This window comes from Branchiostoma belcheri, unplaced genomic scaffold, assembly GCF_001625305.1.
Source record: "Branchiostoma belcheri isolate BF01 breed outbred unplaced genomic scaffold, Haploidv18h27 scaffold25, whole genome shotgun sequence".
Classification (NCBI taxonomy): Eukaryota; Metazoa; Chordata; class Leptocardii; order Amphioxiformes; family Branchiostomatidae; genus Branchiostoma; species Branchiostoma belcheri.
The window spans coordinates 527,069-554,076 of NW_017803854.1; the positions used below are offsets into that span (position 1 = coordinate 527,069).

At 44.6% G+C, this 27,008-nt stretch overlaps 3 protein-coding genes and 1 non-coding gene across 4 annotated transcripts in view; 2 read left to right on the top strand and 2 right to left on the bottom strand.

Annotated features, from left to right (window-relative positions):
- The window catches only part of LOC109471353, a 3,215-nt gene extending 876 nt beyond the window's left edge, over window positions 1-2,339 (top strand). Inside the window, exons 2-4 of the mRNA XM_019770642.1 lie at window positions 251-476; window positions 1,132-1,272; window positions 1,790-2,339. Coding sequence (XP_019626201.1) covers window positions 251-476; window positions 1,132-1,272; window positions 1,790-1,995 — 573 coding nt within the window. The 3' untranslated portion in view covers window positions 1,996-2,339. The remainder of the gene's footprint in view (window positions 1-250; window positions 477-1,131; window positions 1,273-1,789) is intronic.
- A 2,712-nt stretch (window positions 2,340-5,051) lies between these two features.
- On the top strand, window positions 5,052-9,023 carry LOC109471486. Its single transcript, XM_019770818.1, has 8 exons — window positions 5,052-5,263; window positions 5,824-5,950; window positions 6,575-6,752; window positions 7,085-7,169; window positions 7,569-7,794; window positions 8,080-8,223; window positions 8,608-8,899; window positions 8,934-9,023. Exons 1-7 carry the CDS (start codon window positions 5,189-5,191, stop codon window positions 8,826-8,828), a joined length of 1,056 nt encoding a protein of 351 aa, XP_019626377.1. The 5' UTR covers window positions 5,052-5,188; the 3' UTR covers window positions 8,829-8,899; window positions 8,934-9,023.
- Window positions 9,024-11,042: 2,019 nt separating this feature from the next.
- On the bottom strand, window positions 11,043-23,354 carry LOC109471592. Its single transcript, XM_019770940.1, has 10 exons — window positions 23,124-23,354; window positions 22,247-22,372; window positions 21,717-21,826; window positions 19,752-19,809; window positions 18,736-18,862; window positions 17,702-17,861; window positions 13,433-13,517; window positions 12,574-12,793; window positions 11,681-11,809; window positions 11,043-11,208 (listed from the first exon to the last, which is right to left on the bottom strand). Exons 1-10 carry the CDS (start codon window positions 23,352-23,354, stop codon window positions 11,045-11,047), a joined length of 1,410 nt encoding a protein of 469 aa, XP_019626499.1. The 3' UTR covers window positions 11,043-11,044.
- Window positions 19,978-20,065, bottom strand: Trnay-gua. The gene is given in 2 exon segments: window positions 19,978-20,013; window positions 20,029-20,065. It is a non-coding gene; the product is annotated as a tRNA-Tyr (tRNA).
- Window positions 23,355-27,008: the final 3,654 nt, after the last annotated feature.

Here is a 27,008-nt window from a genome sequence, read left to right on the forward strand (position 1 = left end):
AACCTCCTGTTCTATTTCGTACACGTCGAACCCCCTGTTCTATTTCGAACACCTCGCGAACCCCCTGTTCTATTTCGAACACCTCCGTCGAAGTAGTGTTAGAAATGGGACAGGGGTCGGGGTTTATATTGTGTTCGACTGTGAACGGTCTATAGATATTATAGATTTCAATTTGAAACAGTCCAAGTCCACCCAAGTCGAATGCCCAACCATTACGCCACAAGAATTCTATCTTCCTTCTGTCCTCCAGAACTTCAAGCTGACTAGCGTGTGCGCCTGCCCTGGTGCCTGCCTGGGCCCTCCGGTCACCTGCACCATGAAAGACGCCTGCAGCTGCGAGATGAGTGACGGGACAGGTGACGTCAACCTGCACCCGCTGGACAACCCCTGGGCGCCGCTCAGGTCCAGTCACCTGGGGCCGGAGCTTGGCCGCAACTTCACCTACTACTACAACCCCTGCTCCGGAATATACTTCGGTAAGGGCAAATCACTACGTACTCAGGGCAGGAAGCATTGTTTTTGAGTGGCTGAGCTGCAGGCTTTTGTATCTGTGTACACCAAACATTTGGCTGCAAGCTGTGGAGAAGGTGCAAGTTGACAGTAAACCTAGATCTTGACTCCGGACAGTACGTGGGTTGGCTTGACAGACAGAATGACAGGAGTTCAAACCTGTCTAGTAGCGAAGGGGATTCAGGAAGCCGCATACTTCCCTGAAGTAAAAGGTATAAGCAACCTGAAGCCCTGATTTTGACCCCGACGTGTTCGAAATAGAACACGTCGGGGTTCGACGTGTTCGATCAGGATCGGTCGATACACCAATTTCACACTTCCCATAATGCCTAGTAACGGTCACGGATATGACGTAAGACCATCCCCCTCCCCCTTCCTCGATGTAATATTTCCAACAAATTCTATCGACAAACTAGTTAACTATTGTTTTGAATTATTTATCTAGTATAAAGCACATGCCATAAATGCATTTTTGTTGGAATTAGAGAAAATGACGTACTTCTATCGTTCTACCTTCTACCGAAGACTCTCCTACTCGGTAATGCATGCGACCGTGCGAGTGCTTCAAGTAATGTCTATCTTTTTTTTTTAAATTTAATTATCTGTTTTGCCTCTTTGTAGCCAACACGCCTTGCAGGAATGTATCCAGCTGCCAGGTTGACACAGAAGCTTCGCCCCAGATATTCTACCCCCTGGGTCACGTGGCCCCGGCGTCTGAACTTGCGAAGGACGAGCTAGGGAACTTGGTCCTCAAGTACACAGGTCAGTGGGTAGGGCAAGTCTCGCTGCAATTTCAAACTGTCGCTACAGTGTGTAGGACTTTCGTACAGATTGTACATCGCATATATTGTACAATCAAATATTGAAGTTTTGTTTAACCTATTCAGACGACGAGGGAATTTCAGGTCCGCACCATCTTTCATGTTATATACTGTCTGGGCGGCTTAAAACGAAATCTGGCTTAGAATGTAACGGGTAACAGTGCCCTAATACTGATAGTCAGTTAAGTTCATCATTCTTTCAACAGGTTTCTGACAGGCATATTTTACAAACTTTTGTAATTTCAGTTTGAACAATGTTGTTTCCATGATTTCTTGTCAAGTCAAACTTTTCTTCCATAAACTGCATCCTGTGTAATTAGATGTAGTTTTTATGATTCAAAAGTCAGACATTTTGCTAATCTGATGACTTCAGTAGTCAAAAATCTAAATAGCCGGAAAGAAATAAAGCACAGATTTATCAAATTTAATAATTTTTCTGTGCATACTGCATGCTATAGGTGGAGCCGATGGCCGCCAGTTTGACGTTACCCTGATCTGCGATGAACAGCAGCATGTCCCAGAATTCACCGCGCTGGGGGAGGTCACGGAGCACTACTACAAGATGACCCTGAGGACCCATTGCGCATGCCCAGGACTGTGCAAAGATGACCCAATAGCACGCAAAACTCGCTATCTGAAATGGAAGTCCTTCCACCCTGACTAAAATGTGTTTTCTTTTCCAATGCTACAAAAAAAGGAAGATCGAGCTTCACAGACGTCAAAAAAGTATGAAATATTTGCTGCTGTTAGAGAGAGCCGCGCAAAGCATTTCGATAACGTTTTCTCTGGTTACTATTCAGCCACATGTTTTTACTACAAAGCTTGTGCACTTCTATTAAGATACCATGTTTGATGTTGTCTGCCAATATAAGGTACCAAGATGTGCGACTTTTTGATAAGCGACATGATTTTGCAGTCCAGAGAGAGAGAGTTAGATGCGGATCGACTCTGACACTTTTTCTGGCATGAAATTGGCGACATGTATTGTCATATAGACCAGGTGTTTTTTACCTTCGCCAAGAAGGTTATGTTTTCAGTAGCGTTTGTCTGTGTGTGTGTGTGTGTGTGTGTGTGTGTGTGTGTGTGTGTGTGTGTGTGTAATTTAGCAAGATAACTCGAGAAGCAGTGGATGGATTGGAATGAAACTTGGTAGGTGGGTAGGTCTTCATGAGACCTAGAAATGATTAGATTTTGGGCCCCCTGGCGACTTTCCTAGGTAGTGCAGCAGAACTTCCGGTTTTGATATCTCATGTTCTGGACATGCTAGGGTCACGAATTTTGGTTGGTAGATAGCTTTGGGGGTAGAGAAGAAGTGACATGAGATTGGGTCCCCTAGCGCCTTGTTCTGGAACTGCAGGAGCATTTGTTGAAAAAAATTTGAAGGACGATAACTCAAGATCCGGTTGACGTATTGTCATGATTTTTGGCATGTATGTAGTTGAAGTGATGCTTGACATAATCAGATGGCAATTATGCAAATCAGGAGCTAATTTGCATAATTAATGACGAAATTCTATAAATCTGCTTTGTTCGATAATAGAACTATTAAACACTTGTGACATCTACTTGAGAACGAGAAAAACATCTGAGGATATAGATTATGTAAATGAGAACCTAATTTGCATAATTAATGGCAAATTCTTATAATTCCATAGTTGTCACTGCTGCACCCAATTTCATACTTGCCACATTTGGAAGTTAAGTAAAGTGAAGTGAAGATCAATAAACATAATTTATTCAAATCATGACCTCATTTGCATAATTTATGAGGAAGTGCTATAATAGCCTTTTTGTTATGATAAGGCTGTCATTGGATGGAGAATATGATCAACTGATATAATCCATGCAAATGAGGCTCTTATTTACAAAATAAATGATTAAAATTGTATAATTTGTCACCCGCAAGAGTTAACACCATTTGGCGAAGGTATGAGATCGTGGAACTCTTGTTAATGAAAACGATTGTTCATGGCTTTTGACTGAGGATCATGTACAACTCAGTATCAAGACCAACGAAGATGACCATTTTAAAGCTGTAAGGCAGTTAATCATATGTGCAATATTGTATTTGGTTGTGAATACTTTTATCCATTATGAATTGAATGTAGTGCAGTGTTTCTCACATACAAAAAAGTTCAGTAAATACATCTTGAAGCTTGCAAAAACACCCGGCGGCTTTCTCACTTGATTTTCAACCTTTATATTTTGATATACAGGAGGGTTTTTTATTTTTGTGACAGTAACGTCAGATATTCATATCATCTCCATAGGAGAACACGTATCTACCCTTAAAACATGCCTAAAATGTGCACATGTCGAAACGCAGTGATCCCGTTACAATAAACAACCGTTGCAACAGAATAGCAAAGTTCTTTCATCACAACCATTTATTTTTCACGAGCCGACGTTTCGATGACTGATCTAGCGTCAGTGCACATTAAACCAGTCAGAATTGCCCTGATGAAGATGACAGACGGTCATCGAAACGTCGGCTCTTGAAAAATAAATGGTTGTGATGAAAGAACTTTGCTATTCAGCCGTTTACCAACCTGATGAAATTATTTGCGGAACCGTTGCAACATTTCATCTATCAGACGTAATGTATCAGAAAGTCCATCTGACCCTAAATAGGGCACTAGAAGCAATAACATGTTTGTATGAGACATCACATGCTTTCATGTGACGGCACAAAGTTCGATGTCCTAATAGGGCATTTTTCAACTGTTACATGGTTATTGCCGTCCATTGCAACACACATAACGTTACTGTGATTTTTAGTTAGTGTATATCAAAGACTCTTCCTATTGCTGCCGGGAATCTCGCCAATTCAGATACCATGTGGCGGGTTACAGTTTTTCTCCTCCTGGTCTGAAGCGTCAGAGCGGCTTTGTCGCAACTAGAATGTAAACATGTTTAAAGTTAAAACTTTTGATCCAACACAGAAAGATCTCTCACCTAGAGCTTTCGACCAGTTACTCTGGTATCTGGTAGACGATGTCGGCCCCCGTCGCGGTTCAATGAAGGGTGATGGGCCCTGATGTATATGGCTCCCTTCACCCCTCCCAAGAAATAGTCTTCTTCAGTGTCTAAAATCCCCACAGCGCCGATCGCGAGTGAAACAAAAATAGAATGTAAACAGGTAAGAAGCAGTATTTCATCGTATATTTTAATGTTAGCGTTCCCAAAAAACTCCTAATCAACAAGGTGTGTACCTCCTGGTAAACCTGAATAAAGAAATGAAATGAAAAATGAAATATCATCTCCGAAATATCTACTCCTGTCCACTCTTGACATATGGAAAATGTATACAAAAACAATATTATCCCGCTACAACAAACAACCGTTGCGATCATTGATCTACTGTGTCGGAAAGTCAATCTGACCCTAAATAGGTCACTAACAGAAATATTGTTCCAACTAGAAAGGTAATATTTGCAAAGCAAATGCATAATGTTTACCTTCACATATGGTCTGCTCTGTTAATTCTTACTCAAATACATTCATACATATATGGTCAGACATGAGTGCAAATAAAATTGCAACATAATGTCATGGTAATGTAACCCAACACCAGTTACCATGGTGAGAGACGTTGACCAGGTCCGAAGTCAGTGTTTGGAACGGAAGAAGAGGAAACGTAGCAAAACAATATGTTTTCCTTCGGTAAACATAATAACATGTTTGCGTGAGACGTCACATGCTTTCATGTGACGGCTCAAAGTTCGATGTCCTCAATAGTGATGACTCAACTCATTCATAATTATTACCATTCGTTGCGACACACCAACTGTGCTATTTAGTCAGTGTAGACCGACGATTCTTGTTTTGCTGCTGTGAATCTTTCGAACTGAGATGCCATGTGGAGGGTTACGGTTTCTGTACTTCTGGCCTGGAGCGTCCAGTCGGCTCTGTCGCAGCTTGAATGTAAACAGGTAGGGAGCAGACATAGGTGCATACACGTACAGACAGTTGAAACCTTGAGTGTTTATCACTCCGAAAAAGACACTTTTGTACAAATCAATCTCATTCTGGAACAGTCTACCACAACATGTAAAATCCGCACCCAAAAGCAACTTCCGGCGGGAGCTACTTGTATGTGTAAACTTAATTGTTTATAGTTATTTTGGACTTTGAAATGGTTTTATTGTCTGGATTGTCCACTATACAATGATAAACGTACAAAGCTGTTCAACCTTTTTTCCTGCTTGCTCAACGAAATTTGTTACATTTAATGCTATAGATAAATTTAATTTCATTCTAGAAGGTGATAACTTTTACCGTGTACACATAGGTAAATATATCAAAGAATGTTTAGACCTTAGAACAAGTAGTATAAGTTGATTCATCTATAGTCCTGTACGTAGGCCAATTCTGTTGTACCCACTCGTCTGTCTGTGTGTCAAGTTAAAGACCTTACGAAAGTCGCTGTACTTTTGTTGAGTCAATAACGTTCTCTAAACTACTAAAGTTTTCTGTGATGTCGCACTATCAGGTGGATGGTTGTTCCTGTGAAATGAGCGACGGCTCGGGGAGAATTGAGCTGCGCTCTCTGGCTCATCCCAACAGCGTGTACAGGATCGACCATTCCATGTTCACCTTCCTATACTCACCGTGTGAAGGTAAAGAAAATCAAACTATAACGGTAACCTTTGGGCTGATGTTTACCCCGACATGGTCTAGCCTAACAAAGTACTGCTCTGTTTATTGTTACTCAAATTGGTTCATATACTGTACCGGTTAATATATGGTGAGCAGCTACTCTAGCTCTGTCCTGCTACATAATGTAACCCAACACTGCAGACCGTATGCTGCAATGCTAGTTACTATGGTGACAGACTTCTAGCCTAGGTCATTGACTTTACCGGTATTTGTTTGGAGAAGAAGAAGAGGAAGATGAATAAACGGAGCAAAAACTATATGTTTTCCTTCTGCGAAGGTTATCATAGTAAAACATCAAACACCAAACGTCATCTAGATTGATGATGCAAGAAGTGTTATCTATCCCCCAGCTATGCAGCACGCTCACGTGAGCGAGTGCAGCGAAGAGGCCTCAGATCAAAAACAATATGTGTGTGAAATAGTTTCATCAGGTTGGTAAGTCACTGAGTAAAGAGACTCTTTCTACATAACCACGTTTTTTTATTCATCCGACGTTTCGGTGACCGTCTGTCACCTTCCCCAGGGCAATTCTGACAGGTTCACATATGAACCAGTGAACCAGTCAGAGTTCTCTATCCCCACAGCTATGCAGCAGGCTAACGTGAGCGAGTGTAGCGAGGCGACCTCTGTCTGCCAGCAGTGGAGGGACAACACTGGACAGGGGTACAACTATGGCAGCACCGACTCCGCAAGGTTTTCTGTCGACCCGGAAACGAGCCAGGTCACAATCAGCTACAGCCACGTTACGGACAACGCTACAAGGTAAGAAATGAAACGTCATTGTCATGAAAACTAGGCTGTACTTATCCTGAACAGAGACGGGGGGCGACACAAGTTATCTGGCACGTAGGACCTTCTACTACGGCCACGTGTCTCTGACGTCACGTTCCAAGAGTAGACGGGTTCAACCATAATTTGAAGTTAGTCCAAATTCATTCATGTCCTGGAAGGAAAGCTTAGTCTTTATTTATTTAAAGTGAGAGTGGACTATGCAATCTTGAAGAAAAAGTGTAGAACGTTTGTTTGGGCTTGAGTACCTAAATGTTTCTAATTTCTCTGAAGACGGAAATATAACAGAACACGTCTATTCCCAGGGTCTCGAACGTGAATCTCGTCTGTGACCCAGGTCAGAGGGACAAGGCCTTGTTCGAGTTCGAGTGGGCCGAGCCCCTCCTGCTGGTAAGTTGTTTTGATCATTATTTACGGGTACAGAAGCATCGTTTTGTGTGGCTGAGTTGTGTGGCTGTGTGCCTCCCTCCCTCTCTTCCCTTTAAGGCCACTCTCTAGATCCAACCACCTCTTTTTTTTCTTCACGTGTTTCAGACTAGCGTGTGCGCCTGTCCAGGTGCCTGGCTGGGCCCTCCGGTCACCTGCATCATGAAAGACACCTGCAGCTGTTCTATTTCGAACACGTCGAACTTCCTGTTTTATTTCGAACACCTCCGTCGAAGTAGGGTTAGACATAGAACAGGGGGCGGGGCTTATGGTGTTCGACTGGGAACGTTCAATAGATGCAGTTCCGGGCCGAATGCCCAACCATTACGCCACAAAAATCTTTTTTTTCTTTGCATCCTGCAGAACTTTAAGCTGACTAGCGTGTGCGCCTGCCCAGGTGCCTGCCTGGCACCTGCTGTCACCTGCACCATGAAGGACGCCTGCAGCTGTGAGATGAGTGACGGGACAGGTGACGTCAACCTGCACCCGCTGGACAACCCCTGGGCGCCGCTCAGGTCCACCCACTTCCAGCCTGACCTCGGCCGGAACTTCACCTACTACTACAACCCCTGCTCCGGGTTCTCATTTAGTAAGCTGTAATGGGTTATCGTTGTAATTCCACAGTACCGTGGCCGACAGGTACATACCTGCGTCGTCTACACAGAAACGACGAAGCAGGTGTTTGCGCAGACGGCGCAGATCTGTACTTGTCGGCCACGGTACCACAGAGATACAGAAACTTCGCTCAGGTGAAAAATGAGTATTGTGCTGTCCCTGTGTTGGTGGCGGAATTAATATAAGTTGAAAAAAAACTTGAGTGTGCCGTCACCACGTCTTGTGATTACATGTTGGAATTTAAAAATGTCTTTTCCAGCCAACACGGTGTGCACCAACGTATCGGCCTGTCAGGTCGACACGGCGGCTGAGCTCTACTACGCCATCGGTGACGTCGCACCGCAGGCAAACGCTGAGGTCAGCCAAGAGGACGGAAGTGTCGTCTTTCACTACGTATACTCAGGTACAGTACATGATACAAACTTGCCGAACTTTAAGCTTTTCCAAGCTGTTGCGAAGATATTGGCATTTTCATGTGTCTGGAGAAGAAGATAAACTGAGCAAAAACAATATTTTTCCTTCTAATTCTGCGTAGGTAACATAAAAACAAGAGTTTTTGATACTATTTTTTTTAATTTTCGACGTTACTGAGACTCAGACAAAGTAAGGATGAGAGAAAAGGCACGTTTAAAGTGTTGGTTTTGCTCTCTTAACTGTGAAATCCTTGGAATTCGTTAGCCACAATTAGAAAAATGTCGTGATTGCTACAACAGTATGTCAAAATAGGTTCAAATATCACCAGATGTTCTTAGAAGTTGTTTTTTTTTCTTTCTTTTTTACACCGTAGAAAAAGACACTGGCCGCCGCTTTGACCTTCGTCTGATGTGCGACCCTGACCAGCATGTCCCAGAATTCACCGCGCTGGGGGAGCCGTCCGAAAACTTCTACATCATAAGCCTGAAGACACGTTGCGCATGCCCAGGACTGTGCAAAGATGACCCAATGGCTCGCAAAGCTCGATACTTGAAGTGGAAGGCCGCCCACCCAGATGAACGTATTTCTCTGTGAGGCACAGTTTGCCATTTTGTCGTTGGCATTTGGCATGTGGCATGACAAAATAACTCTACTCTACATGCACATAGAATTGTTACTCAAACAACTCGATACATTTTTCAGACGTTTCATGTCACAAGAAACAGTCACATTAAATCAGACAACCTTACAATAAAGGGTTGAAACTTGAAAGTAACATCTTGAAACGATAGATCACAGGCGCTAGGCCACCGAGTTTTTGTTGAGATCTAACAATACATGTAACGTTACATTGTTTTGTAAACCATTAAATAAAATCCTTATTATGGTTTCGCGCATGCTAGAACATACACTGTGTCTGCTCATTCAGCCCGTTGCCATCACAATACAGTGGTCCGTTGAAATATTCCCAAAAATCATACAGTCACATAACACATAACACCGTGAACACGGCCCGTTGAAAGGTTCCCTAGAATCATACGTACACTGAACACGGTCACAAACTGATGAGGATTCCAAAGAACCATACGAACAGATACCGAAGTCTCCCGAAGATTGCCGAGAGCCGAACAGCGACTTCCGAACGCTTCATCTTGGTTAGGTACTTAGTACTAGTATACACTAGGTGCGAAATGCCATTTCAAAAGACCCTATTTTCTGCGAAATGCCATAAGGAAAATAAAAGTCTTGATACTATCTATAATCAAGGGGTAACTAAGTAGCCATGTAAACTTTTTGGGGGTATGATACCATATTTTAAAGAAGATATGAAGCATTTTGTAAAGTCCAATTTCCGGCGAACTGCGTTACCAGGTCGCTGCTGTACAGGTCAATGACATCATCGCTAGCCAATCAGACGCACGATAGGCCCACATTTCCCGCGCGGTTCTAAAATGTAAACGCACACAACTGGCTACATCACCCGACAAGAGTCTTGACATGCTATGTGTAAATGTACTCTAAACACGTCCACAAACCCCACCTACATGTTTTCAGTTCTACATATGTTTCCCAGGCATGAGATTTGGAAAGTGTAGTTGTGCCCAATATCTCTAAAATGTACTATATCGTTGTTTTCTGAGTCTGGGGAGGCAGGGACTTCACACCGAACGTGATTCTAAGTCACATTTTTGCTGCCACCCCAGTTGGTAACGCAGTTCACGGGTAGGTGTTTCCTACCCTGTCATCTTTTTGAAGTTACCATCGCTAGCGCTAGCCCCGGCTTGGGGTTCTATCGAGTCGAGCAGCGGTTTTGCGAACGCATTCGAGTTTGCGAAACCTGTTCTATTCCCGTCGGCCTTTGCGCTACCCTGAACGCCAATGTAACAGCTGAGTAATGAGTGTGCTTTTTATTGTATGATTCAGCGGACCAAGTACCCAGCAGTATGTATTATATATGATTGTATGGTTCATTGTACAGAGAATTCTAGGGAAATTTTTCAACGGACCGTGTTCACGGTGTTATGTGATGAGTGTATGATTCTCGGGAATCTTTCGACGGACAGTGTTCACGGTGTTATGTGATGAGTGTATGATTCTCGGGAATCTTTCGACGGACAGTGTTCACGGTGTTATGTGATGAGTGTATGATTCTCGGGAATCTTTCGACGGACAGTGTTCACGGTGTTATGTGTTGAGTTCATGACTCTTCGGATCCTTTCAACGGACCGTGTTCATAGTGTTTGTGTTCAGTGTATGATTATCGGGAATCTTAAGCTTGTACGGAGTGCACAGTATACGAGTGTTCATAAAACAAAGCAACAGCGATCTCAACAAAAACTCGGTGGCCTATCGCCCATGGATAGATAGAAATGATATCGTTAGTTTAATATTGTTCTAGATATGAAAACAAACTTCTTCCTGCATTCTATGTTCTATCTTGTAGAATTATTCAATAATTTCACTGCTGTTTCTTCTTGTGTGTCTGTTTATTTATCTGTTTATTTGTTTGTTTGTTTTTGTTTGTTTGCTTATTCAAGTCATTTATTTATCTAAGTTTGCAAGAGGACTTCTATCTTTGGTTTGCCGTGAGCTGGCACGGGACGGCAACTCGATTGACTGTGCCAAGCTAGCCTCTACCAGGCTTCGGGAGGCGGCTGGAAAGAGTAGAAATCGGCCAAATAGAGAGCGATAACATGCCAAACTGTACTGTCCAGCGGACCTAAACTCCCTTGGCATGTTATCTCTCTCTATTTGGCCGATTTCTACTCTTTCCAGCCGTCTCCCGAAGCCTGGTAGAGGCTAGTGTCAAGCTACTTCAGACCGTTGGCCGCGCACTCGTCCGCGCATGCGCATTTCGTGGTCAGCATGAAGTCGTAGCTGTTCTGCAGCCGGGTTCCGGTGAAGGCGAACTTCGGCTCGGCAGCCGTGACGTCACACACCAGGGTCAGGTTAAAGGACATGCCGCTCTGCTGGTCTGCAGACGTGAAGAGAAAGTGTTGTGAAAAACCGTTACGTGTAGTATACAGTAGAGTGGAATTAATACTCAACATAACTCACATCTATCAAACCACAGTAATATATCACAGTCGTTACTGAGACATCTGGAGCCGCCATGCTACGGTTTAGAACTTTTATTCAGCCTTCACACGACCGGTTTCAGATGTCTTACTGAGAGACGACTGCGTGAGCGAGATGTTGGTCAGCTTGAGGAATGAATCCACTCTACCACTCTACAATACGCTGAAAAACGTTTCTTACATACATATGTCCGGACATATTCAATATATTGCAGTTACGGGTGTGAGTGGTGAGTGAGTGAGTGAGTGAGTGAGTGAGTGAGTGAGTGAGTGAGTGAGTGAGTGAGTGAGTGAGTGAGTGAGTGAGTGAGTGAGTGAGTGAGTGAGTGAGTGAGTGAGTGAGTGAGTGAGTGAGTGAGTGAGTGATACCTGAGTAGGCGATGATGAGCCTTTCCTGATCCGGTGTGAAGGCGTCCGGCATGACGGCTCCCAGTGCCGAGTAGCGCCGCGCCACGTGGTTATACGCGCAGCCCGACACGTCTGCACACCCCTCCAGACCTGAGAGAGACATGTAAGATGCTGTGTCCAGAGATGAGCATCCAGGCTATCTACTATATGTTGAGGACAAACCTTGACTGTTCCGTCAACTGTAAGACTCCATCAAATCCGGAGGGACTATGTAAGCATTGCACAACGCTTCCGTAAGAAAAATAAATGTAGTGCGACTTCGAATATATCATATTGGTTTCTTTCGCCAAATATACATAGTAATAATCCCTAGATGTCTGCAAGTCTTACAATACAAATTGGCCAAATAGAGAGAGATAGAATACACCCATCCAAGGTAAAAAAATGTACTCTAGCGGAACAACTCCCTCGGCATGTTATCTCTTTAATTGACCAGTTTCTATTCTATCCGGCCACCTCCTGAAGCCGGCTAGGTACTACGTACCGACGGTGAGGCCGCTGCAGGGGTTGTAGTAGAACGTGTACTCCACGCCTGGCGCTGGACTTTCCTAGATGTTACACTCCAACAGTGTTACAATACATTGTACCTGTTGGCCACGGTAGTACCTACAGTACATTGTACCTGTCGGCCACCGTACTACCATACGTACCGACAGTGAGGCCGCTGCAAGGGTTGTAGTAGAACGTGTACTCCACTTCTGACGCTGGACTTTCTTAGATGTTGTATCACTAAGTGTTACTCTACATTGTACCTGTAGGCCACGGTAGTGTTACAATACAAGTACCCGTCGGCCACGGTAGTACTTACAATACATTTCACCTGTCGGCCATAGTACTAATGTTACAATACGTACCGACGGTGAGACCGCTGCAGGGGTTGTAGTAGAACGTGTACTCCACGCCCGACGACGTGGCCACGTCCTTGAAGGCCGCCGCGGGGTTATCCAGCGCGTGCAGACTCACCGTGCCCGAACCGTCACTCATCTTACAGCTACAGCTGTCGCCCGCTGCGCATGTGCGGGCCGGGAACATGCAGGACCCCGCGCATGCGCACACGCTCTTCATGGTGACGGACTGGCGAAGGAAAAGCGTTGGTCATTAGTAGTAGCAATTTTTGTACACATTACCTAGGGATACTACATCTTCCAATTATAGCCACCTTACTAGTATTGTTGCCTGATATGCCAAAAAGTAGCAATCTATCTTCGAACAACACTGGATAGAATAGACCAATGTGGGTCGAACACATCGAACTACCGACGTGTTCTACTATTTAACACATCCATCAAAATCAGCCCGGAAGGACGCGCAAAGTCGGACAAACAAATAGCGGTATTAACAACTACAGGGATCAAACTACTCATCTTTGATTAACTTGAAAGTGCATCCGATGTCACAAATTCAGTTTTACCGGTAAAACAAGAAGTCTTTATCCATCAAGCAGACATCAGCTCATTTTGCTGCTTTCAGATTTCCCTCCCTGAATTTGACTGAGGTGTTTGAAATAGAACAGAGGGGTTCGACGCTTTCGCATAGGTGAACATTTTACAAGAAATATGGTGTGGGGGTAGCCTGGGTGCCATCCCCAGTAGTATTCGCCCGCTCTATAATGTCGCTGGCTATCACACCAGTTGTAAGCTAAAGCGGGCGAATACTACTGTGGATGGCACCCAGGCAAGTGGGGGTGCTTTTTGCAATACCATCAGGTCTCACCAGGTGGCCGTCAGTCAAGGACGGACTTTCGAACACCGGTTCCACGCGGGCAGAGGGGTCACAGGTCAAGGTCACCTTCGTCGTCCTGTTCAGAGAAAAAAAAAACAGAAAAAAATCTTGTTTCTGGGATTTTTCAAACGCTTCAAGTACGAAATGGTGACAAATGAGCTAATAAATGGCTGCAAATGTCAATATCTGACACATCCACATCCAGAATAAGGCGGCACAACACAGTATTAGCCCTATGGGGATTTCTATAGTTAAGGACTCCAAAGTGACTCACTTCGACTCACGGAAAATCATACTAGGGTGCACAAGCAAGGTTCAGAATTTTGATATGTTTAATTTCAGGGTATAGTGTACAAAATATGTGAAAATGAGCTTAAATTTGCCGGCTAGTTCTCTTCTCGCGCCCTCTTTTATTAGCGCCACTGCGGAGGTCATGGAACTGCAGCCGACGCACAGTACTAGGCGGGACAAGTATCCAAGCGCAAATCTACTCCGACTAAACACGCACCATAATCCAACTTTTACAGTCTCAAAACTGACGTATTCCTCTAACATTTACCACAGGTTCTGTCTCGATGCCATGCACAAAACAATCTCTGCACCCTTCCCTAGTATTGTGTAGCACTACTTTGTGCCCGGACTACTTTTGACTACGGGGTTCGCCCATGAATACTGTGTTGTGCGGCCTTAATCGTCTCTTTTGTGTTAGGCCACACCAAATTAATTTTATGGATGACATCCGCGCGCGCATTGATTTTCGCCTGTTCTACAAAAAAAAAAATGATCACGTCCTCGGAGGCTCTAGGCCTGGGTAGTCAGTCCACGGCTTGTTGTATACGTCGCTATGTACTGCCGCAAATTCACAATACCAGCTTTGTATTCCTGTGGTTTAGCAGCATTTTTATTTTTGGCCGGATTTTTTTTATTCGCCTGCGCACACTAGTTTGGTGGTCGTCAGAGGATGGCATCCATAAAATCAAGTCGTTGTGGCCTGTTCCACATGACCAAACAAATAACCTATAGAAACGGCACTCCTTTGCGCACTACAATAGCTAAGCGTAACACCTTAACACACCTTACATAAATTATACATACTTAGGGTCTTATCTGATAAGTTTGTCACAACAGAACAACAGAAAGCCACAGGATATTAAGCTTAGGCGTCCCCGTATTGGTGGGATCTTCGCTTGACCAAGTTTACTATAGATAACGTGTTGAAATGACACGCCTAGTTTGACTTTTAGCAGGCAGCTTTTTCAACATACAGACAACGGACCACAAATTCTCTCCATGTGTTTAATGTCGAATGTTGAATGTCCGCTGTGCAAAGTGTACATGAATTATGACCGTACATGCAGGGAAACATTAAACACATAACATTGTGATACAATTCACAGACACATAATATTGCACAGTTTCCTTAAATGTTAATGTTGCACAGTTTTCCTTAAAATCATTACAAGAATTTCTCAAACGAGAACTTAAAAGTTAACAGAGGTGCATAGAGGCGATTTTTAGAATGTACGGAGCTCAAATTTAGAGTGTATGGCGGTGATTTTTAGAATGTATGGGGGGAGATTTTTAGAATGTATAGAAGGGATTTTTCGAATGTGAAGAGGAAATTTTAGTATGTATAGCTGTAGGCTCCGTGTAGGTACAGAATTTAGCATTTATTGTTCTAAAAGTGTCTTTGTGAAATGTTTATAAAAAAGATCATGTCCACCGAGGCTCTGGTCTGGGTAGTCCATGGTAGTTAGCAACAATGCCGGGCACCCAGGCTACCTAAGCTCCACGACTCAAGAACTCAGTACATACGAACAGTGCCGAGACTGCCGACTTATAACTTCGGCAAAAGCCAGCATGTGCCGGCTTGTTACCTTCGCCAAGAAGGTTATGTTTTCAGTAGCGTTTGTCTGTGTGTGGGTGTGTTTGTGTGTGTGTGTGTGGTTTAGCAAGATAACTCGAGAAGCAGTGGATGGATTGGAATGAAACTTGGTAGGTGGGTAGGTCTTAATGAGACCTAGAAATGATTAGATTTTGGGCCCCCTGGCGGCTTTCCTTGGTACTGCAGCAGAACTTCTGGTTTTGATATCTCCTGATCTGGACATGCTAGGGTCACGAATTTTGGGTGGTAGAAAGCTCTTGGGCTAGGGAAGAAGTGACGTGAGTTTGGGCCCCCTAGCCGTTTGTTCTGGAACTGCAGGAGCATTTGTTGAAAAAATTGAAGGACGATAACTCAAGAACCGGTCGACGTATTGTCGTGATTTTTGGTATGTAGGTAGCTGAAGGAATGCTTGACATAATCAGATGGCAATTATGCAAATCGGGAGCTAATTTGCATAATTAATGAGGAAATTCTATAAATCTGCTTTGTTCGATAATAGAACTATGAAGCACTTGTGACATCTACTTGAGAACGAGAAAAACATCTGAAGATATAGATTATGTAAATGAGAACCTAATTTGCATAATTAATGGCAAATTCTTATAATTCCATAGTTGTAACTGCTGCACCCCAAATTTCATACTTGCCACATTTGGAAGTTAAGTGAAGGTGAACATCAATAAACATAATTTATTCAAATCATCACCTCATTTGCATAATTTATGAGGAAGTGCTATAATAGCCTTTTTCTTATGATAAGGCTGTCATTGGATGGAGAATATGATCAACTGATATAATCCATGCAAATGAGGCTCTTATTTACAAAATCAATGATTAAAATTGTATAATTCGTCACCCGCAAGGGTTAACATCATTTGGCGAAGGTATGAGATTGTGAAACTCTTGTTGTATATGTTGGTATGTACTGCAATAAATTCACAACACCAGCTTTGTATTCCTGTGATTTAGTAGCATTTTTATTTTTGGCCGGATTTTTCTTTTATTCGCCCGCGCGCACTAGTTTGGGGGACTTCAGAGGATGTCATCCATAAAATTAAGGCGGTGTGGCCTTACATCCGTAAATTGTACTGGAATAACGGGAGGGGTCCAAAGTCCGGCATACTGTTCTATGTGTTGACGCACGTATTTTGTTACTGTACATGTCACCCTAAACCTATCAAAAAATAAGGCTAGATCTTGAAACAGCAATATATCTGTGATTTAAGCTGTACAGACGTATATTTCATTTCACGGTAGCGTTCCGCACTGCCGTTTGACAGCACACGAGAGTCACGGCAGGTTTTTGGTTTGCGTTCTCGTGGAACGTTCCAACACCAAAAGGGGGTCGAAACTCCGGCATACGTAACAACCAAGTCCGTGCTGTGACTATTTCAGCACTCCATGCAAACATAATAACACTATAAGTTTGCAACACTATTTTTTTGTCCCAAAAATGTGCCATATTTTCTATTACGCCACTTTTTCCAATGTTCGTAGATACAAGTCTCCCTCGGTGAAAGCTAAGTCACCCCGCCACTAAGAAACAAAATGGCGGCGTTGTTTTCAACTGCGTGCGCCCAAATATAGAGCCTCAAATATATCCGCTTTCGGTTGCCTTGATGGTCTTTTCAGCCTTATAATTATTTGGCAGAAGTAGTGACTATGGGATTTTTGAACAGGTAGGGTTTGATTTTCGGGAATAGTCGGCGCTCTACCGACGAGTTTACAAACTTCATTCTGTTGTATCGCCCGGCTGCCTGTTCGTAGCGGCTCAGTAAAGATGGCGGGCCGCTAGGTGTTCACAGTGTAAACATTTGCCCGTTATTTAAGCTTCGATTTTCCAAGGATAAAGACAATGTCAAGCCATGGTGTGTTTTCTATGAAAAGTATAATAATCACCTTTCATGTGTGGGGTAAAATTTTTGCACATGTCACACTTTAGGATGAATGATTTGACAGTTCTGAAGGCTGCTGGACACGTTCTCTCGTCAACCTCCGCGAAAAGCGTTAAATTCAAACAAATATTTCAATCGCTAGCAGTTTGAGCAATAAACTTCGACAAGCTTTCCGACTTTGTTATTTTTAACATAAAGTCTTGCTCCATAACTAATTGTTCTTATTAAGTGGATTCACCCAAGCATAACAGAATTATAATAATCTTTAAAACTATGCCGGACTTTGGACCCCTGCCGGACTTTGGACCCCTCCCGTTAACACTAAACATAAGTTAAGTCTACTGAGGAAGACCAGAGTGACCGGTCGAAAGCTATAGGTGAGAGAACTTTTTGTTTTGGATTTAAAGTTTTAACTCTAAACATGTAACTACCAACATGATACTAAACATAAGAGTTACGATACAATATCACGTTACGTACTTTGTCTCGTCCTGGAGGTTGTGGTACTCCAAGATGACGTCACCATCTTCATCCGTCATGAAAACCCCGGATCGAGCCGACCCCAGGTTGAGGAACGTGTCGCCCTGTTTCAGACACACCGACGCGTCCTGACACGTGTCCGATATGTTGCCGCCGACTCCTGTAGGATAAAGCTTGCTTCAGTATATTTATGTTTACGAAGGAAAGTATATTGTTTTTGCTCAGTTTCTTATTCTTCTTCTTCTCCAAACAGTGACCTCTGACCTGAACCAATGTTGTGTCTGTTGCCATGGTGACTAGTGCATGCCCGTAGCCAGGATTTTGAATGGGGGGGAGTGTTGGGTTACATCATGTTGCACTTTCATAGCAGGAGGGATTTAGTGTCTGACCATATATATGAATGTGTTTGAGTAAGAATTAACAGAGCAAACCATATGCGAAGGTTAACATTATGCATTTGCTTTGCAAAAAGTTACGCACGGGTTGCAGTATGTGGTACCATAGAGCATCATGGCTCACCTACACACGGGTTGTAGTACACAGTACCATCAAGTACCACGGCTCATCTACACACGGGTGGTAGTACACGGTACCATAGGTGCAACGACTCGCCTACACAAAGGTTACAGTACTTGGTACCACTGAGCATCATGGCTCACCTACATACGGACTACGCAACAGGTACCATCAGGTACCATGGCTCACCTACACACGGGTTGTATTACACGGTACCACCGGGTACCATGGTTCACCTACACACGGGTTGTGGTACACGGTACCATCGGGTACCATGGTTCACCTACACACGGGTTGTGGTACACGGTACCATCGGGTACCATGGTTCACCTACACACGGGTTGTGGTACACGGTACCATCGGGTACCATGATCACCTACACACGGGTTGTAGTAGACGGTACCATACCGGGTACCACGGCTCACCTACACAAGGGTTGTAGTACACGGTACCATCGAGTACCACGTCTCACCTACATACGTACTACACAACAGGTACCATCGGGTACCACGGCTTACCTACACACGGGTTATAGTACACGGTACCACCGGGTACCGCGATCTCCAGGGCTTTCTCGGGACGGTTGAAGGAGTGAAGGTTGAGATTTCCGGACCCATCGTCCATCTTACAGGTGCACCGATCAACCTAACGTGATGGGAACAAGACATAAACTCCGAAGCACAGGAATAAGTTAAAGCAATACATATAGTTCAGTAACTTAAAGGTAGAATAAATGGTGATAACATCCAGCTGCAACTGGGGTTTTCAAGGTTGCATTAAGATATTTCCGTTCATTTTCTGAATTGACCGCAAATTTTCGATTTTGGTCGTTGCATTCTGGTTTGACGAAAATTATGAATGGAACAGAACGCATGTTCCATTTGGGTCATTGTAACAGGACTATTGTAAGCAAATACTAGTAGCATCAAACATAAAAAAACCGTATATTTCCGTTCACGTTTTTTGCCTCATTGCTATTTTGTTCGTTGCATCTGGTTTGAAACAAGTTAATGATTATTCTTAACATCAACATAGAGTTAGTTGACCCCAGACCAGCTTGTCCCCAGCCGCGTCGCGACTGAGCTGTTTGCTCACCGCTGGAGGAGAGGCCAGGGTTCAAGGAGGGGTGAGGGGGCGGATGTTTGTCGGCAGGGCAGGCTGTTGTTCGGAACAGGTTACCCTCGTTTGGAGACACACACACTCATTCACATGAACGCGCGCGCGCGCGCGCACACACACACACACACACACGTGCGCGCACGCACACTCATTCACACGCACACACGCACGCACTCATACGCACGCACAGACCTTCTTACTCTACCTCTCTCTCTCTCTCACTCTCTCAAGCACGAGCGCGCCCACACACATGTGCGCGCACACACATGCACAAACACACACGCTGTCACACGCCCGCGCACACACACACACACACGCGCGCACACACACAGTCACATGTACACACACACTGCATGACACGAGATGCATACACGCACGCACGCACGCACACACAAAGATCATCGGATTGACTCACCTGTTTACACTGCGCATGCCTGGCACAGACTTCCGAAGAAGTCAGGGAAAAGACATACCTGTATGGAGAGGATAAACATTTTAAAGATTGGGTATCAGTGATTTTTTTTCCCTGTCATTGTTCCAATCTTTAGGATTCGATTCATTTTAATAAGTCATTTTAAAAAAAAAGTCCTCCATGTACATTCTGCTATCTCTCAGCATTTTGACTGATGAAAAAAAAACTTTCCTTCGAGCCGGATTCGAACCAGCGACCTAAGGATGACAGCACATGTCCACTACAGTCCTCCGCTCTACCAACTGAGCTATCGAAGGATTGCTGACACCCAGCATCTCATTCAAGGTCATACAAGAAAACTTGAAAAAAACGCTGTAAATAATGATCCTGATGTCCATTCTCCGATTATAATAGTTAACACAAGTATTGCGATGCCAGTCCAATAAAATAAGTCGTTTTTATTTTTTTAAAAATAACAATATGATAGACGAACTACAGCGTGGAAATGCAAATCAAAACCGAGCAGACAGAAGACAGTGAATGACAGCATTTTTGAATGTTTGTTTTTGTATTTCTATGCTTTATACTAGAAACATGAAGCCTTAAAATAACACATTAGCCTCTACCAGGCTTCGGTGATCGTTTGGAACATTCAGGTAAAAAAATCGCATTTACCTCCATGGTTGGAAAGAGAAGAAATTGACCAAATAGGTACGAGCGGAAAACTGTACTATGTTAATAGCGCGGGCCAACTTCCCTTGCATAGCATCAGTGTCTATTTGGCCAATTTGGCTACTCTTTCCAGTCGCTTCCCGAAGCCTGGTAGTGGCTAATAACACTTACCAGTGCAGGAGGCGTATATTTGCCTACCAAATGCTTAGGTCACATTTCCAAACCGGGGCCTCGTCGGGCTGTTTGTATGAACGAAAAATTAACCATTCATATCAAGAATATACAGGAATAGTGCCCATGATTACCATCGAAAACTTTTCTGTGTTTCCTTGTCTTTTATATCGTACTTTTCGTTCTATGAGACTGCCCGGCCGGGCCCCGGTTTGGAAATGTGACCTTAGCAAAACGGTGCATGAGTGTAGCCTGGGTGCCATTCACCGTTACGGTAGTATTCGCCCGCTCCCTAATGTCGCTAGCTTACCACTGCCATGACAGTCTAACAAAATAAGTCATTTTGAACATTAGGGAGCGGGCGAATACTACGGGGGATGGCACCCAGGCTACCTAGCCTCCTGTGCAGGCCCCGCGGCGGTGGGGAAGAGTTTTTAACAATGACAATGACAATGATGTTTATTGCATATTCATGCCCTTCCGGGCTAAATGCACTGGATGACATAACATATTGGATGATACTAGTTACTAGTACATAGGGAATTGTATAGGAAGAAAAACAAAACAAACAGCTACTGTAAATGTATACTATACATGTAATTCATCTAACTCTAAAGCTTACAATAGCTTACTAGTTTCTTCTCTTCTCTTGAGATATGCGTACACGAATTCACAGAGTTTCTCAATCACCAGGTGTTTAGACGATGTATGTGAACGTTTTTATGTATGTGAACAGTTCGTCGTTTGTTAACTTCGTAAATCTCTGGCCCAGTTTAATAGTTAACGCATTATTTTAATATAGCCGGCCAGCCACGTGGGCGGAATGGAACCTTCTCTCGGCGGCTATGTAGGATGGCCGGCTGTATTAAAATAATGCGTTAAAAACTCTTCCCCACCGCCGCGGGGCCTGCACAGGAGGCTATGAGTTACCTATCTTGCTGGTTAGGGTCGTGAATGATCCCGTGGTACAGGAATATCGGCCCCGTGGCCTGGTCGTCACACGTGGCGAACACCTCGCTTATTGTAACAGTGCTGAAACCCGTGTACTTACTGTAACTACAAGCGCAAGGAAATGAAGACAACGATGAAGCACATTTAGACAATACCAAACGGTGCGTGAGTTACCTATCTTGCTGGTTAGGGTCGTGAACGATCCCGTGCGACTGGAAGATCGGCTCCGTGGCCTGGTCGTCACACGTGGCGAACACCTCGCTATTACTGCCGTACCCCGTATACTGGGGGGGGGGGGGGGACAAAGAAATATGAAGGCAGCAATAAAGCACATAATAAAGCAGCATTTAAGAAGGATAATGAATACAAAAATTTACTTGATGTTCACGCGGTAGCAAAAGTTCACGGTCTGAGAAAAATGGACATGTTCACGGAACTATATATTCACGGTGGCGACAGGCGCAGGAAAAAGAAAGTCCAGGAATTATTTATTAACTGTAATGATAAGTTTTGACCTGCGATGGCATAGTTACTTCCGCATTCGTTGCGTTTTGCTGTGGTGTAATGCGTTGCACGGGAAATATCCCCAAATTGTACCTATACAGAGTTCTATATAGATGGTATTGTATGTGCATAAAAGAGCAGGCCTTATGCGAAGGTAAACATTTCTAGTTTTACTTTCTAATTTTACTGGGCTAACTCACCCTGAAGGCCACAGTAGTGGTGTTGATAACGGTTACAGAGTCCGGCTTCACGTACCCCAGGGCGACGGTGCGGTCAGCAGGGTCCTGCAAGTTCGCACACACGCTAACGTTGCTGCAACCGCTGCCCTGATGAGAACATACATAAACCGTAAGAGTATACTATGTACATATAGACCGGCTCCGCGCCGGAGGCGTTGCCAAAAGAAAACAACACAGGTGAGTCTCTAAGTCGGCGAATTTAGTATTTGTTTTGTAAAACACTGTCAAGATTTGGGCAGTAGTAACAGTGGACAAAAAAAGTAACTATCAAAATCAGATGAATTTATCTACGTAACATCAGTATCTTTCCACACTTGGTATGATTTGAGACGGTAAATTTACATTTCTTTTTCTCACAGACTAGGGACTTTTATGATATCCAGAACCGTGCCTGATCCTAACCCTAGCCCATTCAGGAATAGAACCAGAGATGCACGGTTCTGGATTCGATAGGTATTGCTATTGGCTCCGTGCATGGCAAAACATAGCCTCTACCAGGCTTCGGGAGGAGGCTGGAAAGAGTAGAAATCGGTCAAACAGAGAGATAACATACCGGGGGAGTTGGTCCGCTAGAGAGTACATTTTGCCGCACCCGAAGCCTGTCAGGGGTCGCTACAACTTACAAGTCCACTAATCGCTCTCTGATAGGTGCCAAGTAGAAAGTACTGTATCAGAGTCACGGGTGCGGCAAAATGTTGGTCTCTCTAGCGGACCAACTCCCCTGGCATGTTATCTCTCTATTTAACCGATTTCTACTCTTTCCAGCCGACTCCCGGAGCCTGGTAGAGGCCAGAAAAAACACACAGCTTTTTTGACCGCTGTATTTTATACCACCCACCTGGTCAAACCCAAAGCAGGGGTTGTACCAGAACGTTTCTTTCTCCCCGCCGGTCTTGAAGGCGTAACCGCCGTCCGCGTTAGCCAGGCTCCGCAGGCTTACCACCGTCCCGTTCTCCAGCTTACAGGAGCAGGCGTCCACCATCTGGCACAGCTGAGCGCCCGCGGGGGAGGCCGTTAGTGAGGCTAGGAGAAGACAGGCTAGTAAATGTAGTACTAGTGAGGCCGCCATTGTTGCATGAAACTGTATGTAACGTGTGCACCTTGTTGTAACGTATGTGTAGGTTAAGCTTGTGACACGTGGAGGGCAATGGCCTTATATTTGTACGGCAAACATGTGTCACCTTGGACCATGCCACTTCGTAAAATACTAGTATCTAGAGGGGAACTTTTGACAAAGGCTTGTGCATTTATATACTGATCGACCAGGATGCAAGCTACATGTAGTACTAGTATTAGTACTAGAAAGATCACCATGTCGTATCAAAAATGTGACAGGATGCACCTTGTTGTAACGTATGTGTAGTTTAAGCTTGTGACACGTGGAGGGCAATGGCCTTTTGTACGCGGGCAAACATGTGTCACCTTGGACGATGCCACTGTAAAATATCAGGAGGGGAACTTTTGACAAAGGCTTGTGCATTTATATACTGAGCGACCAGGATGCAGGCTAGTACTAGTATTAGTACTTCAGAGCCTGCCATGTCGTAAAAAATGTGAGAGGCTGCACCTTGTTGTAACGTATGTGTAGTTTAAGCTTGTGACACGTGGAGGGCAATGCATGGCCTTATATTTGTACGGCAAACATGTGTCACCTTGGACCATGCCACTTCGAAAAATACTAGTATCTAGAGGGGAACTTTTGACAAAGGCTTGTGCATTTATATACTGATCGACCAGGATGTAGGCTACATCATACATGTAGTACTAGTATTAGTACTAGAGAGACCGCCATGTCGTATAAAAAATGTGAGATTGCATTTTGTTGTAACGTATGTGTAGTTTAACCTTGTGACACGTGCGTGGAGGGCAATGGCCTTTTGTACGCAGGCAAACATGTGTCACCTAAGTCCTTGGACGATGCCACTTCGTGAAAACCGGAGGGGTGCATGCATATACTTTTAGCGATGAGGCGAGAATGTATTCCTACAATATGACAAAATATCCCCTTAATTTATTTATTGCATGGTTTGGATGTTCAGCACACACAGTCAGGGCAGCCCAGCTAGCCTGTGGCTATTACAAAGGCTTGCCCTGCTGACAAGACAAGTTATTGCACCCACTTGACTTTATTTCAAATTCAAAATTCCCGCATCTGTGACGTCACTTTAGAATCGATGGCGATTGGTCGATCTAGTGACGACTGGTTCGTTCCTGTGGCCACAGTGGTGGCGGGAAAACTCAACTCTGCCTGGGAGGCATTCAGTGAGCCAAGGCGCCACGCCCACTTTTGGGAGCATGACGCCATGTAGCCTCTACCAGACTAACTACTCTGGTTATATACCATGAGGAGAATATTTGCCAGGGGAGTTTGGCCGCATTGTAGGTTTAACTGGGCCCCCGGGGAAAGAAACAACCTTCCGCGGCCGGACTCCCCTGGTCAATTTTACTCTCCTTTTTGCCGAATTCTACGATCCGTATTCCCGTAGAAAGGCCTGGTGGAGGCTAGCGTCTATGAATGCACGAGTGAGTGTTTGGTTCGCTGCAGAAGTAAACAAACAAAGGGCACCAGGGACAGGTAGTGTGTACACAGCGGGGGCGTGGCGAAGTGGCCAGTTCCTTGAGCCGCCACATACCTGAGAGGTCAGGTGTTTATGGCTAGGGCTAGGGCTTGGGTTAGGGTTAGGGTTAGGGCTAGGGCTAGGGTAAGGGTTAGGGTTAGGGTTAGGGTTAGGGCTAGGGCTAGGGTAAGGGTTAGGGTTAGGGTTAGGGTTAGGGTTAGGGTTAGGGTTAGGGCTAGGGCTAGGGTAGGGGTTAGGGCTAGGGTTAGGGTTTGGGTTAGGGCTAGGGTAAGGGTTAGGGTTAGGGCTAGGGCTAGGGCTAGGGCTAGGGCTAGGGTAAGGGTTAGGGTTAGGGTTAGGGTAAGGGTTAGGGTTAGGGTTAGGGTTAGGGTTAGGGCTAGGGCTAAGGTAAGGGTTAGAGTTTAGGGCTAGGGCTAGGGTAGGGGTTAGGGCTAGGGCTAGGGTTAGGGTTAGGGTTAGGGTTAGGGCTAGGGTTAGGGTTAGGGTTAGGGTTGGTATTAGAGTTAGGGTGTAGGGTTAGGGTTAGAGTTGGGATCATCGTTCAGTGCTAGGGTTAAACTTACGATTAAGGTTAGGTTAGGCTTAGTCCCCCACATCACGACTAAACCCCTCCCATCCCTAGTCCCAGGTATATTGAAAACCCCCAAGTAGTGTCGGAGTCATGTATTTGGCAGGATCATGTATATGGCTTGCGGTGCGTGTACAGAGAGCACGCCAACGCTAGCCCTCGAGGTATCGTACGATCTGAACGTACTACACGTACTTGTCGTACGTCGAAACATGCGGGCCGATTTACACGCGGTTGACATAAAACGAATCGACGTACAATGTATACAGTTTTCGTACGCTACAAAATGTACGTTTGCCCCCATGTAAGGCTTGCCCGCGTGTAAAGCGAATCATAGTGGTGTATTTGTTAGACATCTAAATTTTGTCTCCTGGTTGAAATCCAGGTATACCTGTTTGGCTTCTACAACCACGATATGTGCTACTATCTGGCCAATAATTAGTTATCTCCAAGCAGATCTTTCGATGGCTGCAACGACAGTTACTGAATCAAACTGGCCATAGTTACCATTTTCCTTTTGGACTGGCGTAAAAAGAAGATGCCAGCACAAAAAAGAACGTCAGATAAAAACGCTTTTAAAAAACACGTCAAAAATCGGTCGAGAACTAAACGTCTACTTGGAGATAATTAGGGGTTACGGCCTTTAGGAGTGGAGTGGGCGTACCGCACCTGCTTACCTCAGTATCTACCTCCCACATATCACATGTTTTGTATACAGCTGCTCACTGTACCCTTCATAAGTCTAGTTTAGCGTAATGTAGAACGTACGTGTAGAGTTGAAATAGTTTCTAGTCGAGTGGGCGTACCGCACCTGCTTACCTCTGTATCTACCTCCCACATATCACATGCATGTACTCTCATATTTATCACTGCGCCATTGTTCTATAGTGTGAAGTCAGTAGGGCCTAGCCTCCACCAGGCCTTTCTACGGGAATACGGATCGTAGAATTCGGCAAAAAAAGGAGAGTAAAATTGGCCAGGGAAGTCAGGCCTCGGTAGGTTGCAACGTTGGTTCTTTCCCTCTGAACTGCGCGGACAGTCAAACCCCAAGGAGGCCAAACTCCCCTGGCAAATATTCTCTTATATATAGCCAGCGTAGTTAGTCTGGTAGACACTAAGCAGATAGAGCCAGGCAAGGTGTGGTGAAAGCCAAACGACCTTCCCGCAGGTGAGGTACATAAAGTTAAACTAGACGGCAACATTGTTGGGCCAAATAAAGTCAGACTCGTGGATAACACTAGCTGCGAGCGTGCGAAACAAATTAATTCAGTAGTCCCCAAGCAGATCTTTCGGTGGCTGCAAAGAATAAATACTAGTAGTGGAAACTTCTTTGGCCAATTATATCCACTTTCTAGGCCGATTTCTGCTCTTAGTATTTATTTAGCCCGCAAAGTAGCCTGGTGTGTGTGTGTGTGTGTGTGTGTGTGTGTGTGTGTGTGTGTGCGCGCGTGCGTGCGTGCGTGCGTGTGTGTGCAGCGTTGGTTGGTTGGTTGGTTGGTTGGTTGGTTGGTTGGTTGGTTGGTTGGTTGGTTTGGTTGGTTGGTTGGTTGGTTGGTTGGTTGGTTGGTTGGTTGGT

Coding starts and splice junctions, on each gene's coding strand:
- LOC109471486 (XM_019770818.1), top strand. CDS start 5,189: ATGTGGAGGGTTACGGTTTCTGTACTTCTGGCCTGGAGCGTCCAGTCG. Junction 7,170..7,568: donor GGGCCGAGCCCCTCCTGCTG/GTAAGTTGTTTT, acceptor TGCATCCTGCAG/AACTTTAAGCTGACTAGCGT. Junction 7,795..8,079: donor CTGCTCCGGGTTCTCATTTA/GTAAGCTGTAAT, acceptor TGTCTTTTCCAG/CCAACACGGTGTGCACCAAC.
- LOC109471592 (XM_019770940.1), bottom strand. CDS start 23,354: ATGGCGGCCTCACTAGTACTACATTTACTAGCCTGTCTTCTCCTAGCC. Junction 17,862..18,735: donor GTACTATAACCCGTGTGTAG/GTAAGCCGTGGT, acceptor TTTATCCTACAG/GAGTCGGCGGCAACATATCG. Junction 11,810..12,573: donor CTGCAGCGGTCTCACCGTCG/GTACGTATTGTA, acceptor TGTCTCTCTCAG/GTCTGGAGGGGTGTGCAGAC.